The sequence below is a fragment of the Colossoma macropomum genome, unplaced genomic scaffold (genome assembly GCF_904425465.1).
Source record: "Colossoma macropomum unplaced genomic scaffold, Colossoma_macropomum, whole genome shotgun sequence".
In the NCBI taxonomy this organism is placed as follows: Eukaryota; Metazoa; Chordata; class Actinopteri; order Characiformes; family Serrasalmidae; genus Colossoma; species Colossoma macropomum.
The window spans coordinates 26,352,554-26,369,135 of record NW_023494790.1 but is presented as its reverse complement, the minus strand read 5'-3'; the positions used below and the strand labels follow the sequence as shown (position 1 = coordinate 26,369,135).

The following is a 16,582-nucleotide window of genomic DNA, read 5'->3' as shown; positions in this document are numbered from 1 at the left end:
CCATTTCCTCCTCTTACCTCCTCCTGACATTTATGTTGCTGGGTGAGAAAAACCTCTGGTCCACTGGTTCACTGAAATGCTACTACAGTCTTAATGTCTGATTTCAAAAGTCCTAAAGAGTGTCTAAGTTCAGTTTGGAAACAGATCTGGTCCTGAAATCTGATTAGCTGAGTCACATTTGAAGCCATTGTAAAATACTTGATATAAACACACATCCTCACTGTTAAAAGTAAACCTTGTATCTTTGAAATGATAACTTTCAAGAGAGAAAAAATGTTCTTTAATCTTTGTTAACAAAACATTTCACATACATTTCTGTTAATTGTTTACACAATATAAGGAGCAGCTGGCATTTTCAAGTGTTTTAAAAAAATAAAAATCTGAAAAACACTGACTTACAAGGTTTTTATATGACACAGATGAAATGCTTGTCTTTGACTATTATGGTACTTGGCAACCACAGCGTACTGTTAACAGACTATACTGCTTGGCGAATGAATTACTTATTGTCAATATAATCAATTATAATTTAAATTATGTATTGAACATTAGTCTAATTTGGCATATTTTACCAATTATGCTTGGCATTACATTGCCTAACAACACCTTAACTGTGGTTAAACCGTTGTAATACATGACATCTCATGGCTTATTGCTTTAGTTTAAGTTACTGAAATTACACGCTCTCTAGGAGTAGAAGTAAAATTATTGTTGTTGGAAAATAAACTAATAGTACTTAGAATTCTTCATTTCTGGTAGACATTTATTTGCCTTCATGTGTATCTGTATTGCCGTATATGTTATAATAGGAGAGAGAGTGTTCAGTGTAATTCTTGCACTACCATTTAAAACTCATCTTTGTGCTAAGATGCTTTTGGGAAACCCAGCCCCTTTCATTAAACAGGTAATGGTAATTCAATGATAGATAATTCCATAAAGGTTCACTGAATTTTTGCATCATAATCTCTTCATTTTATGTGTGTGTTTGTGTTTATAGGATGCTGGAATACTCTCTCAACCTGCAGAATGTCAGTTTTTCTGCTGTTCGTACTGTCCGAGTGCTGAGGCCTCTCCGAGCTATCAACCGAGTGCCCAGTGAGTATTAATACCATTTGCCACTCATTACTAGTGCAATCACTGCAGTTTTATTAGTAATAGTAATATATAAATAGTAGTAAAACGTAATCTACCAATTCTTTGATTGTTAATTAAAGGGCCCATATGATGGAAAACCAAATTTCCCTCATCTGTTTGGAATAAAGGATTTTGGAGTAATATGTCAACCTTATTAAAGGTTCAAAATACATCATTTACTATCCAGTCCATACAATCCATGTGTGGAAACTTAGCAGCAAGAACAACCCACATTCTTAAGTCATTGTTAATGTGATGTCACAAGAACAATTCGTTTACATGCGTCCACCCATTCAGTCTAGTGCAGTTTAGCTCCACCCGTTTGCACTGAAGAGTGTTTCAGCTCTGAGAGCTTGTTGAATGAGGCACAATACAGGGCAGCCAAATAGAACAGAGCTCATTTAGCTTATATCAGTTTTAAAGGTGCAATAACAGAGACAGCCTGTTTAATTCTAGGGGATAAAGAAAGGTGAATGAAAATTAATTATGACCACTTTGGGTACATAAAACCACATGTTGCAAACGGACCTAATGGGAAACAATAAAAATACAAGAATAATGCAGGATATGGGCCCTTTAAGTAAACCTCTCTGTTTAAAAAGAGTAAAAATGATTTTAAGCGAACAATAACAAACCATACATTCACTGCTGATTCACTGTGATGATGAAGATGTGTGGATTGTATACTGTTGTGCATGACACGCTGCCCACCACATGGCAGACTGGGGTTAGGCTCCTTACCTGAGCAATCACACCATGCTATATCAACAAGGGTCTTTGGACAAGACGCCTAACATTACATTCACCTGCCTCTGTAAGATGATACAATTGTAAGTTGCTATGGATAAAAGCATCTTTTAAATGTCCACAGTGTTTTTAAATGTGTGTAAATATCGTATGATGACTAATCATAACTATGCATTAACATGCCTCCCTTGTTTGACGTGCAATGATGTGCTACACTCACAGGGCCTGTGCCATTTTTGAATTTTCATCATTATTCTTTACAGAAAAAGTGTTGTTTCTTAATTTCACAACCCGTTAACACTCCAAAGTGTAGCAGCTGCTGTGTTTAGACGGCATGAATTACAGTGAAACCCATCATGCAGTGTGATTGCAAAATTTTGATTGTGTGATGAGTGAAGATGATCTAATTGACATTTAGTGCTGAAATGTAGCCGCTCTGTGGCGTGCAGTAGCAGTTGCACGCCTGTCAGGCAGCTGAAGGCATGTCCAGCCAGCCAGCAACTCCGTCTTTCCCTTAGCCAGAGCTGCAGCAGCTGCCTCTGTTTACCACTTGTCTCGTGCCATTCAGAGTTTAGGGACTGTAGATTTATAGATTATTTTCCTCTTCGGTGCCTTTTACAACTCGCTGAGACACACACACACATACACACTCACACAAACACGGTTCCATGCCGGAAAGAATAATAATGAAAAGTGTCTCTCTCACATGCAGACAAAGTCTAAGGTGGGGCAAAGATATTTTATATGCCTCCTCACCGTTTACTGACCGGTTTAATCATTCTCTGTACCAAAGAGAAGCCCACTTCACTTGTCATTAATTTTCTGTGGAGCCTCGTATGGCTAATTCTTCCTGAGGGGGCTAAGTAGGATGGTGTAACATATAAATGAACCCTATTAGCCTGACCACCCCTTCAGGGAACAAAACTCCATGTGGGTTTTAGAACATTATTGCTTCTCAAGTCTTTGAGTGATTTTTTAAGACTTAGTTTGTCATTGGCATCCATCATCCAACTACAATACAATTTTTAGAACAATATATAGTTTGTTCTACTGCCTGCCTGTATAGCTTGCTCTGTTGTTTTGTATAGATGAGTTTTCATCTGTCCATCTCCATATGTTACCAATGAAATTCATCTTTGTTGGTAACATATTGAATGCTGATTTAGACATATTTTAAATATTTTATGTCTGTTTTTAAGTGGCATAGCAGGCTAGGAGTGTTGAACAGAGGGATGTCAAACATGCATGATCGTCAGATATTAGGACCACACCTCGGATGTTCTCAGATAGGTCTCATAACTGAAAGTGTTTTATTATATTTCTGTATTGCTTTTTTTGTTGTTCATGGACTAATAGATAAATAGTACTTTATTGGTCCTCACGTTTAAATTTGGGATCCAATATGCAAGGATACACAGATATGAGAATACTGGGCTGATACCGATACCCTGTATTTTTCATGTGCGTATTTGTTGTCGTTGATGCCGATGCAGATACCGTAGAAATTTGAATTAAATTAGGATTAGCATTACAGAGAAATGGAACATGTGTGCAATCACAACCTGAAAATATTTCTGAGTTGACTTGAATACATAATCTGTACAAACAAAACTAAAGTGAAACAGGATATCATATGAGAAAAAAAATGTGTCCTGAGACTCAAAATGAGTATGTTATCTCTCTCATAACATTCCAGCTGCTGAATGAGGTGGTGAAACTCTCTGTGCTTATTTCACTTTCCCAAAATGGAAAGTAGTCCAGCCAATGCCACTGTTTGCCCATTTTGTGAGGAGCAAAAATATCTTTGTTACTTGAAGATTTTATCAAGCCATGAATAACATAGCGATTTATTATTATTATTTTTTAATTGCATCCGGGGTGCATAGCTTTGATGCGAAAAAGAAAGTGTTTGAATTTTCATAATGTTTATTCACGTTGTGTTTGACGTCTTAAGAAACATACACACGCGTTATCTAAGCCGCTTATCCTTCTAGGTCGCGGGGGGGTGCTGAAAGCCCATCCCAGCAGTCACCAGGCAGAAGGCAGGAAACACCCCAGATGGGTCAGTGGTCCAACGCAGGGAGTCTTAAAAAACAGAAACTGAAAAACAAATCTGAGTGTGACAGGATTATTCAGAGTTTATGGGGAACTCGCATTAAACTTGATTCATATCCCTGCCTTACACAGCCATTTACCTCCAAAACTGCAACAAAATCAGGCTTCATATGGGTAAACTGTATGGATTGACACCTGTTAACTAAAGTAGGTAGCTGACAGACACTTGCAGTAGAACATATGCTGCAGCTTTTAAGTTCAATAAATAGCTGCCATGTCATTCTGAAACAAAGTAAGAGGAAAATATGACCCAGTACCTGTTTAGCTAGGCTTAGTTAGCCAGTCAGCTTACGGCTGGCTCCTCAAGATGGTGATTGAGTTATGAAAAGTGGAGATATCGGCAGGCTTCTGGAGGCAGATTCGGCAGCGGATAATGTCATTTTCTTTAGTTCATTGGAAATCAAATGAAGATGACAGTTTGGATAAAGTATGTTCCTCATGTGAGCTGGTAATGTTTTCCTGTTTCTTTTTCCACTAAACTCGATGTCTCTAAATTCATCAGGACTGAAGTGGTTTTGCAGATGGGAGCTGCTCTGTTTCGATTGACTTTCTGAACTGAATATTTTAAATGTAACTAGACTTTCTCCTAATTGGTTTATGAGCTAAAATGTGCATTTATTTTTACTATATAACATGATTAAAATTAAAGTAGCAAGTTTAAAATACTAGAAACTCAAGTAAAAGTAAAGTGAATCTTATTCAATTACTGTTACAAGCAAAAATGTACTCAAGTACTGTAACAAGTAAAACATGTGTTACTTTCCACCACTGGTCAATTGTAATCTGTCCAATGCTGGTAATGCTACTATAGTGTGTAGGAGTGTTTATCGAGTGACATGTTTTATAGGCTGAGGTGGTGTTGAATCAAAGGATACAGCTGTAACATTTCATGTTGCTGTCAAAATCATACAGTCATGCAAAAGTGCAAAATCCTTAAGAAAATGAGTAAAATATTGGTGTGTGTGATACTTAAACTGAGTGTTAGAATTAACACCCAGCAAAGTTTGAATGAAAAAGGCAATATAGAAAAATAATAAAACATTTTAGTTATGAGACCTATCTGAGAACATCCGAGGTGTGGTCCTAATATCTGACGATCATGCATGATTGACACCCCGCTGTTCAACACTCCTAGCCTGCTATGCCACTGATGCAGAACTAAACAAAAAAGCATGAGTGGAGTGAAAATAGGCTCTATGCAGGTGGTGTTATAGTCCTTGCAGTGTTCATGGCTTAAGAAGAACTTTAGAGCTAAAGAATTTTACTGAAAAGCTTTTATATGGTGGTGTCTTAAAGAAGAGAAGGTTCTTATTATTTTGCTGGATGTGCTTCCAGGGAACATGCACACATAGAATGCTGGCTTGGCCCAGTAAAACAATAGGTGGTAAGACAGATGAGCTAGCTTGACAGTTCAGTTATGCTTCCTAGGTTAGCTTTTACTTCGTTGTTAGCTTTCGCTTGATGCATTTCTGTGATTTGGACAAAGAAAGACCGTGGGAAATGAATAGTTTTGTTAAAGCTAAGTGATTGGTGTGATTAACCCAAATAGAAAGAAAACACGGTTTTAGGTTCCCTGGGGCTTTACTGTAGGTCTGAAAATGGTAAAGAACTGATCCATCTGGGTTCTTGATGAGGGTAACTGGTGTGACCTTGCATTTGCCCACCATTTGTTCAGTTCTCATCTTGTCATTTGTCCACAATTCCATTCTCACACATTGGCTCTCTGGATACTGCTCAGTGTTTTCATTAGTGCTCCTTCACACACCACAGACTGAACTTCTCGTAAAACTTAGTGACTCTTCCTGGCCTTCTCTCTGTGTGTGACCCAGCACAGTGTGAGACAGTTACCACCCTTCTCAAGCAAAGACACAGTCACTGTCACTTTAGCCCCAAAGGCCCTGAGGTGGCGGTCAGGCATGACAGGTGAAGAGTTTAGGAAACGTTAGGAGGAAAGCACAGTACATCCATTTCTCTCAACATTACTACATAATTAATACCTGTGCCAATCAAAAGTACAGAGCCAGCCAGGTGGGAGCAGGCAGCCTTATTTGTTATTCAAGAGTCACTTGGGCTAATTAGCAGCCTAATGGTGGAATTAATTTGGAAATAATTCTATCTGTACCTCACCTGCTGTGGGAGGGTTATTTGAAAAATGGGAGTTGTACAGAGTTTTTTGTCAGGCACCCATTTGTCATTTTTTCACTTATTTTAACAGCTCTAATCAAAACATGTGGCGATGTAATAAGAGGCAAACTCACACCATCCATCATTTGGCTGTCCAACTTAAAACACAGTCAACACTCAGAGAACTTTATTTAGGTTTGACAGGAAAATAGTGAGCAAAATAACTTAGCCTTGGGGCACCCAGACTCCAAAACAAACTGGAAAATGCTGACATGATTTTACCCCTAAAATGTACACTTCATAAGAACTCTTCTGAGTCTCACCCCCATTTAGTGTTTCTCTTGATCTCTTTCACTTCACCTTCTCATCTACTGTCCCTCTCTGTCCTTTATTAGGCTTTTTCCTCCGTCTTAATGAACTGCATGTCCTGTTGTTCTACAGTCCTGTGGCTTGATTGATGAAGGAGTGTGGCACACCTGTCAGGAGATGAGAAAGCATCCCTCACAAATCAAAATATAAGCCACAACATAGAGCCCTCCTTCCTTGTTTGGGGATGTTTAAGGGCACTGAAAATATCTGTAAATGTCTGAGAGGATATCCTCTTGTTTAAAGGGCACAGATACTACATGTCCTTTATTTTATTGAGGTCCATGTACAGTGTTGGTGTGGGTTTATGTACCAAAAACAGCCTTTATTTCATTTTTATAGACCATTTTCATACCACTTTTTATCCCTTGGAATTGATTAGACTTTTTTATGACTTTCCATATAAGAAAAGATGAATTCAAAATAGGCAGCATTAAAAATAGGCATGTATGAGTTTTTCCCATGTATGGACTACATGACCTAAGGATTGAAAGATGCACTATATGAACAAAAGTATGTGGACACCTGACCATTACACTTATATGAGTTTGTTTTTGGAGTGTGTTTGTGGGAATCTGTGCCCTTTCAGTCAAAAGAGCATTTGTGAGGTCAAACACTGATGCTGGACGAGAAGGCCTCGTGGTAATCAACATTCCAGTTCATCCCAAAGGTCTTCAGTGGGGTTGAGGTCAGGGCTCTGTGCAGGCCACTAGAGTTTCTCCACACCAAATTTGTCAAACCATGTCTTCATAGATCTTCACCTGCAGTTGAATGGAGCAGACATTTTATGAACTGACTTGTGGCAAAGGTGGCAAAGGTCACTGAGCTCTTCAGTACGACCCATTTTACTGCCAGTGTTTGTCTATGGAGATTGCATGGCTATCTGCTTGATTTTATACACCTGTTAGCAATGACTGTGGCTGAAACACCTGAACTTAATAAATAGGAGCAGTGTCCATGTACTTCTGGTCATATAGCATATATTTTGAAACTTTTACAGTGTTTACATACTACATCTGTATTTTAATTTCTATAATAAGGCCCTTTAACTTACATAAAATGAGGCTTAGCCTGTAAGCTTACCTGAATTAACGCATGGGCCGGATTTTGATGATTTTACATGTAGAGGGCAGATGGAGTCATGGGTCACCATCTAGAGTTATTATTTGGGACTCAGACAAGTAAGTAAGCGTATGCAGTGGGTGACGGGAATGGTCATGGGTTTGGAGGGGTGGACATGCAGATTAGTGCCAGAAAAGAGAGTGAGAGGAGAGCAGCTGACAAATGTTCTTGAGACGTGAGGTGATTAGACTGTAGGATTATGGAGATGAGGGTATAGCAGTGAGAAAAGGCGGGCTGAAGCTCAGGAGAATGCAGGCAGTGATACAGATACAATGTCTTTGCCCAGCCATGCTTTAAACTGTGGATGAAAGAGTTTGTATTAGATTTCGCACCACCTACAAGGCGGGAAGGGGCGTTGCGTGATTTGATTACAAAAGAGCGATTACAAGCCACTGACAGTTTGGGCAGCACTTAGGCGTTTGTCTGACGTAATCAAAACAGTCACTGACTCACAGATTAGAAGAAGTCTTGACGCTAAAACACAGAAATAGCAAATAACTGCACCAAACTGCATCAGTGTGGTGGCAGGCAGGGGGATGCCTCTATACATTCATTGATAAAGCAAGAACTCTGAGACAATATGTTTATTTAGGGGGTTCAGTCATTACCAGCAATAACAAAAGCATGGTGTAATTCCATATTAAGTGTTTCTCAATCGTAGCTCATTTAAACACACAGAGAAACTATGTTGAAAGTTCAGATTGTTAACTTTCATTTGATACTACATTTGTTTTTGTTAGTAGAAGAGGAGATATTTTATTATGATTTGAGTTTGATGAAAAGTTATTGTAGAGTTTAGTCTTATTTAGGGGAAAGTAAACCAATCCCTTTTTCCATGTTTTTTTGCCAATTTTGCCATGCTTTTTGTCATTTGCTGACTTCAAAACAAACAGAAGAATTGTTGAATGTTTGGATTCAAACCTGTCAATACAGAACGTAAATTGAATATAAGTGTAATTCATTGTGTAACTCACTATGTAATTAAGCATGTAATAGCATAAGTATACCAGTATGACTGTAATAACCTTGGACGTCTAGGTTAAGATCAAAAGTAGCAGACACATACTGGCATGTGAACCACTCCAGAAACAAGAGAGAAAATGAAAGAATGCTCTATTAGTGAGTTGATGTTGCTGCAAACAAGGCTTACTAACCCAAGCAAAGGGTGATTGATAGAAGTCTGGTAATGTGAGTATATGAATCAATAAGATTATTGTTACTGTACAGTATGTGAACCATGAGTGCATCCATTTTAGTGCTCCTTAATGAATTTTGCTTGGAGAGAAAATTGAGTCAAAGGGGACAAGCTTTTCCAAGCCATAGTGAATTAGTGTTGGGAAGACAGCTTTTTCATATTGCAAGATGTGCTGGGTGTGCTGCCAAATATGGATGCCCTTGTACATTAAGAGTGGTACATCCATTGAACAGTGGATAGATTGCCATGTTTTTAGTCCTCAAAAGTATAATTCATTAAACACTGAAGTGTCTCCTGTCTAATCCGTGGGCTGGCAGGAGATAAACACAGTGAGTGATTATAATGGCCCAGGCCTTAGATCCCAAAAAATGGCTTACGGTTCCTCATTCCCTGGTGCTTTTGATATTAGGCTTGTTTGGCATATATGAAGGACTCAGAAGGGCAGGCTATCCCAAGGGTCTCTTTCGACTGCAGCACTGGGACCAGAACAGTCCTGGTTCATAGACGTCACCCTTGGGGAATGGCTTTTTAAGGCAATGGATAAGCTAGGAGAGGGTATTTAAAGGTCCTCTTCAGGGGATGTTTTCTCCACAAGATATTTTTCATAAAGGTTATTCATGAAAATACTTTAACCACCTGTTGAAAACTGTAGTGGCTCTTTAGTTTCTCTAGTATTGCAGTGAAGTATTAGGAGCAAAAAGAGTTTCCTCACTGGTGGTCTCAGCAACAGATACTCTGCCCCCAGAGGTATACAGACTCCGTGTGTCTCAATTCAGGGGCTGCGTCCTTTGGAGTCTGCATCTGAATGCCGATTGCGTCACAGCGGCGCGACTAGACTGTCCCATTTCGAAGCCTCCCTCATACGTGGCCGAGAAATCTGTCCTTCTTGTCCACGGCACCAAAGGATTCAACATATCCTGAGGTTCATTGCGTTCCGGCAAGGATTCAAGAACGTGGCGACATCAACAGACTTTTAAATATAAGTTAAATATATAAATATAAGTATTGGGTTTAAACTGAGGCGAATGGTTAACGATACAAAAAAAAATCTCATCAGTAGCCGACGGTAAAACATCTCCAGCTCTAACAAATGAAAAAAATAAACAATTAAAATCAAAGTTTCTGGCTCCATGTTTAAAGAACTTTAAAATAACTTGACAAGAGCGGCGTTTTGTGGTGCAACGGGAAGGACGGGAACAGCGGTGCTGTGACGCAAACAGAAAATCCACCGTAGGGCAGACTGTCTTATTTCGGTTCAGCCTTTGCGGGTCTTACCAGCCTTCAAAGGACATGCCTTCGTGGACCGCATCTCCCGAAGGATCCAGCCCCTGAATTGGGACACACTGACTATCTGAATTGCTGTGTGTATATGAGCCTTGTGTATCAAGCTAGATGCTAGCTAGTCACTATTAGCCATTTAGAGCAACATACAGTTTGTGAAGTGCATGGCATCTTGTCTTTAAAAGTCAAGAGTTTGATTTGATGCAGCAATTAAAATAAAAAGTTATGTCACCTTTGCTAGTGAATACCATTTTGTTACACATGGGGCATTTTTGTTGTAGCATTTTGAAATTTATTTGCTCCTACATGCTAAAATGAGGGTCTGTGGTTGGCCAGCATTGGAAGTCATGAATCTGTCAGTCAACATTTTGATTCTCAAGGCTTGACGTAATAGTTTATGCTAATCAGACAGAAGATATCCATTCTGCGGCTTACTAACTATTTTTGTTATAACTATTTCAGAACTGATTTACTCAGCCAAGCGTTTTTATGTATTTAAAATGATAATTAATTTGGTTAAGAACAGATTGGAAATTAATTTGTTATAGATCCCTTACTTCTTTCACAAATGAAAACTAGATATACACCCCACCCTCTATATGAGCAGTCCATTTTAAAGAACATAACAGATGGAAAACATTGACTGGTATTTCATAGTTCTTGCCTCATAGGTGTAAGCATTCAGAGAAGAGATTCTCTGCAGAGCAACATCCTGTTCAAGGGGAATTATTGCTCAGTTAGTCGCGGACAGTGATGTGTGCCACTGTCAATGATTCGCTGCTTGTTAGGCCCTGGCTTGCCAGATTCGGTGAGCCTCTGTGGTCGGGTGAAGCCCTCAGTTATTTGGTGGTCACTAATGAGCAGTGGGCCAGAAGTGCATAAATGCTGCATCTAAATGTGGCAGATTAACAGTGAGAGAGTACTGTGGTTTTATGGCAGGTCATTTTCTTGAGTCATTACAATTGTACCATTTATTAATTACAAGTTAACTAATGGAAGTGAAGTATACTCCAAGCAAATAAAGTACGAATGCTAGAAGAACAAGAGTTCTTACTGTCATTTTGCTATTAAATACTGTTTAAATAGCTAGTTACTAGTTAATACATTTTCTTTCTTTATTGACAGGTTGAAGTCTGCACTATTGACTACTCTATTCTTTTGTTTGTTTTGAAGTCAACAAATGACAAACACATGGCAAAAATGTTCTGAATGTGTTCTTCTTTTCTTTCTGCAAAACAAGACTGCATATCCAACAATTACTTCAAATCAAATTCAAATCATAATGAAATGTCTTCTCTTCGCTTACAAAAACAAATGTGGAATCAATTGAGGGTTCAGAATTTTTCTAGCGCTGTCAACATCATATCTCTACTTGTTTCAGTGAGCTGAAAGTAGGGGTGTAACAGTACACTTGGTATTCTAATGACATTTTGAACTCAAATGAAGAAATTGTATTACTCTGTTCATGTGTTTTGCAAACTTGCATATGCAAACAATGTAATTGCTTTTGAGGACATAATTAATAGAATGTCCATTCACCACAAATCACGTTTTGCATCATGGTATCACAGTGTCACGATGCATTGTTAACCCCTTGCTACATGTGAGAAGAACTGATATGAAAGTAATACATGCTCTTGTTATTGCTAGAGATAATGGCGACTTCTAAAAGCCACCACACACCAGATGTGCCGCCTAGCAGATTCCTCATTAAACGTGTTGCAGTGAATGAGCAGATAAACATCAAACTCAAGTGCATTTTACACTCTATTCACATGGATTTAACGGAATAAACTTTCACCATTTAGTGAATATCACATTTGGTATTAGCTAACTCTTGAACTGCTGTTTGAAACAGGCTGGGCTAGTAATGTTGGGGGTGAATGGGGTGAAATCAGATGCTTATCCTTTCTCTGTTTATCTTAAGGATTTTAGATTCACTGCCTTTCTTTTGTGTAAATTTTAAGCCGTGCAGACTTTCAGCTTTAATTTAAAGGTATTAACATCCAAATTGGGTGAACTGTTCACCTGATTTGGTTGTAAATACCTTAAAATTAAAGCTGAAAGTCTGCAGTTAGAGCTCACATTTAATTTCAACTCCCAATATGCTGTGGTAGACAGTTAAAATAACGACTTTGTCAACATACAAGTATATATTGACCTGACTGCATGTCACCTACCATCGATTTCTGTGCTCTTGTTCTGGGTTTAATTTAATGCACTAATAGTGCAATGCTGGGTGGCAATGTTGGGTTCGCTGAACACGTTGACACTGAATGTCAGTGGTGGTTTGTGCACCTTTATTAAAAACAATGGTTTAAATTGTTGGATGCTGCACAACTTTCCACATCTGCTATGCAGTGGCCTTCAGAGGCTAATATACAAGTCCTGAATATAATCTTTCCTTAATAAACTCCATGAACTAGATTGCATTTCCTTAGTAACTAAATTCAAAGTATATTTTATTCTAAACACACCACAACAGCTAGATTGCTTTCCTCCAAGAAATGCAGTATTAAGTATTTCAGTAGTTTTGTTTTCTTCCATCAGGATGTTCTTTTACAGGCTGGTGGATTTTGCGGAACTAAACCTGTCTGTAAAATGATGAGTTTGAGAAACGGCACAGCAGCACAGTAATGAGTGCTGTAAGCCCACACCGTAGACGGGCATTTTATCTTGTGAGACAGATCCTTCATTGTCATTCATTTATTTTGGCTGCCGATAATGCCTTGCTGCTTATCACCGCTCGCTCTCCTTCCAAATGTGCAAATTACAGCTGGCTGCAGCGGTCCCCGTCACCACGCAGAGGCTGCCAGCAGCGCGGGCGGGATTACCCCGCTTTAGCACTTACTCCCACAGCCCTCTATAGGAAATGATTGTCATCATTTATGCTCTACTCACCTGGTTTGGTGAAGCGATCCAGGGCAGGTCTGCTGCAGACACAGGGCCACCAGAAGACAAAACAGACTCAGCTCAGTGGATCTTTCTTCTGCTTAGAATTTTATGGCCCTGTGTAAACATTTATGCTTGTGGTCTACAGTAAGCCCTCATAAACTACGACGCGTGAAAATGCAGAGAACTGAGCATGCAGTCATCGAGCTATAACAGAGGATGCGTTCGTATAAAGCCATGTTTTTTTTTATTGGTCTCCGCCATGTGTGCGAATCCGTGACGACATGCTGTTGTGACTGACTTTTCCTATTTCTGTCATGCAGGTATGCGAATCTTGGTCACTCTCCTGCTGGACACTCTCCCCATGCTGGGCAATGTGTTGCTGCTCTGCTTCTTTGTCTTCTTCATCTTTGGGATTGTGGGCGTCCAGCTGTGGGCAGGACTTCTCCGAAACCGCTGCTTCCTGCCCGAGAACTTCTCCCTGTAAGTGTTCAGCAGCTGGATCTAAAATTCTGAAGTTATTATGGGCCTGCTGTCAAAGTTCATTTGTTAATAATGCATTGTAGCCCCCTCGTTCAAATACAGCTGTTAAATAGCATTTCAAGCGATATCTGACTTGACTATACTGGACAGAGTTTGCAGGAGACCTATGAATAAATCAACAAGCAGCAAACTAACCAAAGCAGTAGCAAAGTGGAAAGCTCCAGTTCCCATGGGGAGCCTCCACTCCAACAAGAATATATGAGCTGTATGAACGAGAGCAAGAGGCTAGAATTGCAGAGGAGTTGGAACCATTGACTGTAAATGTGACGTATTTGATATTTATACGATGGCTAGTTCCAGCAGCACAATCTGATTGGTTGAGAGGAATTCTAGCCATGTTGTAATTTGTGATAATAGTGCTTTTTTTCACAACAACTATATCTTTCTGCCGAGCACTGGTTGCTAAGTAACAACTGCTCTGCAGCCTTTAGTACATCTCTTCCACATACAGCAGAAAATGAAAAGTTTGTTAAACATAATGGTTTGGAAACTCAGATCATTGATGCATTAGTCAATAAGGGACCATCTAAAAAGTGCATAATGTGGACGTCTTTATGTTTTTAGGAAGTTTTATTTCCCAATGCATTTATTTGTATTTAACTGAAAGAAGACAAAAATCACACCAAATTACTTGTACTAAACTGAGTGACTTCCTTTAACTGGGATTTCTAGCAGACTTAAAGGAGGCCACTCTCTTGATGGGGCTTTGTCTTCTTTTAGCTAAACACATGGGAAATATGTTGTGCACTGTTTGGACAGTCTCTAAATAAGCAAAGCATTGATGATATGCATTTCCAAATTATGTTCAGCAAAATTGAACAGTGAGCAATATAAAATATTATATAAGTATAATATAGTATATTTGCAGTATGTTATCTGTTTTTTCAGGAGTGAGAAATGATATGTTTGATCATTTTTATGTGTTTATTTCATGAGAAATCAAGAAGTGAAAGTCGTAAGTCCAACGAATGTCCAATATTAAAATAATTTTATTGTATTACTCATAATTCAAAAGGATGCTACTTTTTCTGATGGAAGGAATTGCTTATATAAAAGCACATATGATATAATATTAGTGGCTTTTTTGCTATAAATATTTACTTATTTTGCAGAACTGCTGTATAAAACATAATAGAACACTTGAGATTGTGTGTGTGTGATGTTATTTGTGATAACACTCTCTTTGTGTTCTGTTGCATAAGTAACATATTACTGGTTGAAATATGCAGCCACTGTTGCTCTCACTGGACAAAGGCAATTGTGTACAATTGTGGAAATCACTTGGTTTTTATCTTGAGGCTTATATGAACCCTGCCACAATGAAAAAGATGTAGAATTAATGAAAGTAATAAATGCATTCTGATTAAACATATTTTGGCCACGCATATAGCTTCAACAAAATTCACTGCTTGGTATGATTAATTGCAATTAACTAAACATATAATAATAGACATTAATTATTTGAGTTGTTTGACAGCTCTGTATTACTGACAAGAATTGAAAGACATTTACATGCTCTTTATGATTTTTATGAACTCATTTGCAAAACTTTTTTTCTGTTATTAATTTTTATGGGCCAAAAAATAGAGAGTACCCATTTCCGTTCAGTGCCACCCCCCACTTTCCTTCCCCCGTTCCCCGTTTCCAATGCATATCAAAAGTAAAACAAATAAATTAAAACATAAATGAGTTATTATACATGATAAAATATCACACCAAAAGAAGCAATGCTGAAATCACACAGTACGCTATAATATAGGATTTCAAGAAGAGATTGTGCCCAGTTTGTGAGGTGGGAGCCAATGCTGAAAGAATGTTTTAGCAGTAACCACAGTCTGCAGAGTCATCTTTTGTAATAGATAATTTATCTACAGATAAGTATACATCTATACTTACTAAGTTATGCATCGGAGTCTCAGGAACTGCAGAAACATTTTTTGAGCACAGCACGAAAATCCGACTTAACAGTCTCCACCCCACCCGAATATAAAACATTCACGTATGAGTGAATTGTTTTTAGTAGCTTCAGTGAGATATCTTGTGCTGTTATTCACTTGACCACAAAACCAAATCACAGCGAATTAAGGAACAGAAAATAGATTATCAGAATCGTGGCTCAGCTTGAATGATTCCTTTTTCAGCGCAGAGACTGGCTGGTAGCGGTGATTATGTAACATTAAGCCTATCCTAAAATGTTAAATTGCTGTTAAGAAATAAATATTTCATTGGGGCCTGGAGCCGAGGAAGGCCCGGATTTGTCCCACCGGGTAATTGAAGCTACTTGTGCAGCTAATTCGCCACGTCACTTTCGCTCTGAGGTGAATTTGTGTTGACAGACGGCCCAATTATCCTCTGTCAGAAGGAGGCACCATTAGAGCTAGGCCTCGCTCGGCCCCCCTGTCCTCTGGAGGTAGTTAGCGCTGATCCCTCTGCAGCCTGACTGGTGCTTAAATGGCTGTTTGGCCAGCATACTGTAAGAGATACTGAGACTGAGGTAAAGGGTTGCAGAATGCTGCAAGCTTTGGGCTGACTCTGTACTGTGTATACAGCAGTACAAAGCTTCCATTTACTGAATTGTTCACCACTCATGATTGTATTCACTTTAGCCTTTTTCCCTCAGCACCACTTCTTCATCGCATCAGACTTCATATTTTGGCTTATGTGTGTTTGTTGGTGGCAGAGCACGTTCAGCCCTACAATCAGGCCTGGCACCATGGCGGGGGCCACTCAGATGGAATATTGTGCTCTCAGCTTTGTGTTTTTTATTTTCTCCTAGGCGAGGTAGTCTAGGCTTCAAACTGCATTTCAGTCAAGTGTTTTTTTTTCTTTTTTTTATGCATATTTGAAATCAAATGCTGCACGACCATTCAAATAAAACTTAATCAGAAAGAGGAAAAGAAATACAGATCACAGGAAGGCTACAGTAGTGCAACAATACGGAGAAGAATGAAAACATAACCATGGAAATGGAACTGCAGAATATCCAAAAGCAATTTATTAGGGGATCTAAAAGGCCTAGAGGTGGGATGGGGATAAACCACATAGCACTTTAAAAGCAAATGA

At 38.9% G+C, this 16,582-nt stretch overlaps 1 protein-coding gene across 1 annotated transcript in view; it reads left to right on the top strand.

Annotated features, from left to right (window-relative positions):
• Positions 1-16,582, top strand: part of cacna1g (calcium channel, voltage-dependent, T type, alpha 1G subunit) — a 310,514-nt gene that overhangs the window by 148,923 nt on the left and 145,009 nt on the right. Inside the window, 2 exon segments of the mRNA XM_036572800.1 lie at positions 998-1,095; positions 13,300-13,459. Of these exon segments, the coding sequence (XP_036428693.1) occupies positions 998-1,095; positions 13,300-13,459 (258 nt within the window).